General features: G+C 63.9%; 1 protein-coding gene across 9 annotated transcripts in view; it reads right to left on the reverse strand.

Annotated features, from left to right (window-relative positions):
- The window catches only part of ODF2 (outer dense fiber of sperm tails 2), a 53399-nt gene that overhangs the window by 52231 nt on the left and 445 nt on the right, over positions 1 to 723 (reverse strand). For 3 of the 9 annotated variants that reach the window (XM_011931273.1, XM_011931272.1, XM_011931280.1), the window contains exon 1: positions 45 to 294. The exons of 1 other annotated variant lie outside the window; for it this stretch is intronic. Coding sequence is in view for 5 of the 8 variants with exons in the window: in XM_011931271.1 (XP_011786661.1) it covers positions 45 to 208 (164 nt within the window). In the remaining 3 variants the exon portion in view is untranslated. Of the gene's footprint in view, positions 1 to 44; positions 295 to 723 lie in introns of those variants that run through there. 5 more of the 9 variants (XM_011931271.1, XM_011931274.1, XM_011931277.1 and 2 more) reach the window with 3 other exon arrangements.

Consider the following 723-nt stretch of genomic DNA (forward strand, 5'->3'; position numbering starts at 1 on the left):
GTGCCCCGGAGCGCGCTGGATCCCGCCTGCCGGCGGCCTCTCACCAGGAGCGACACGGCTGAGCCCAGAAACGCCGCCTTATGAAGTCGTTGAAGTCGGAGGCCAGGGTCGTGCCATGGAGACGCCGCGGCGGATGCAGTCTGGCTCTGGCGGCGGCTCCTCCCGGCTTCCGCCTCCTTTTCCGACACCCGGTCGGCAGCTCGCCCATTGGCCAGTTCAAACCCCCCCGGGAGCCGCTTGGGTTTCGCCATCGAGGCCCAGCCCCTAGCGTCACAGAGATGCCCCGCCCTGCCAGAAGTACCGCCCACTTCCGGGCCAAGCGTCCCGTCACCAGGGAGACGTGCGACGCGTCCAGCGGGCCTGGCATGGTCTCGCCCCCCGATTCAAGGGCTTTCCCGCTCGGCCCTGTTTCTCCTGCCTTGGGTCCTCCCGGATTCCCCTCACTCAAAGGAGCGTACGGTTCCGACGCGCTCCCCTTGGTACTCACCAGGAAACTAGGCTCACAGAGGACCCACGCAACACGTTATTGGGAGCTGCACACTGCCTCCGAAAATCCACCCCTGCCCCTAGTCCACTGTTAGTGCAGAGATGGAATCGGCTTCTGCGCATTCCCCGGCCTCTCTCCCCTGCCCACATCGCCTCTGTCTTGGCCCCAACAGGAAAAAGGGTCGGCATTCCCCTTGGGCTTCACTACCCTCCTGCACTCTTTTTTTTTTTTTTTTT

The sequence above is a fragment of the Colobus angolensis genome, unplaced genomic scaffold, assembly GCF_000951035.1.
Source record: "Colobus angolensis palliatus isolate OR3802 unplaced genomic scaffold, Cang.pa_1.0 Scaffold9, whole genome shotgun sequence".
Taxonomy (NCBI): domain Eukaryota; kingdom Metazoa; phylum Chordata; class Mammalia; order Primates; family Cercopithecidae; genus Colobus; species Colobus angolensis.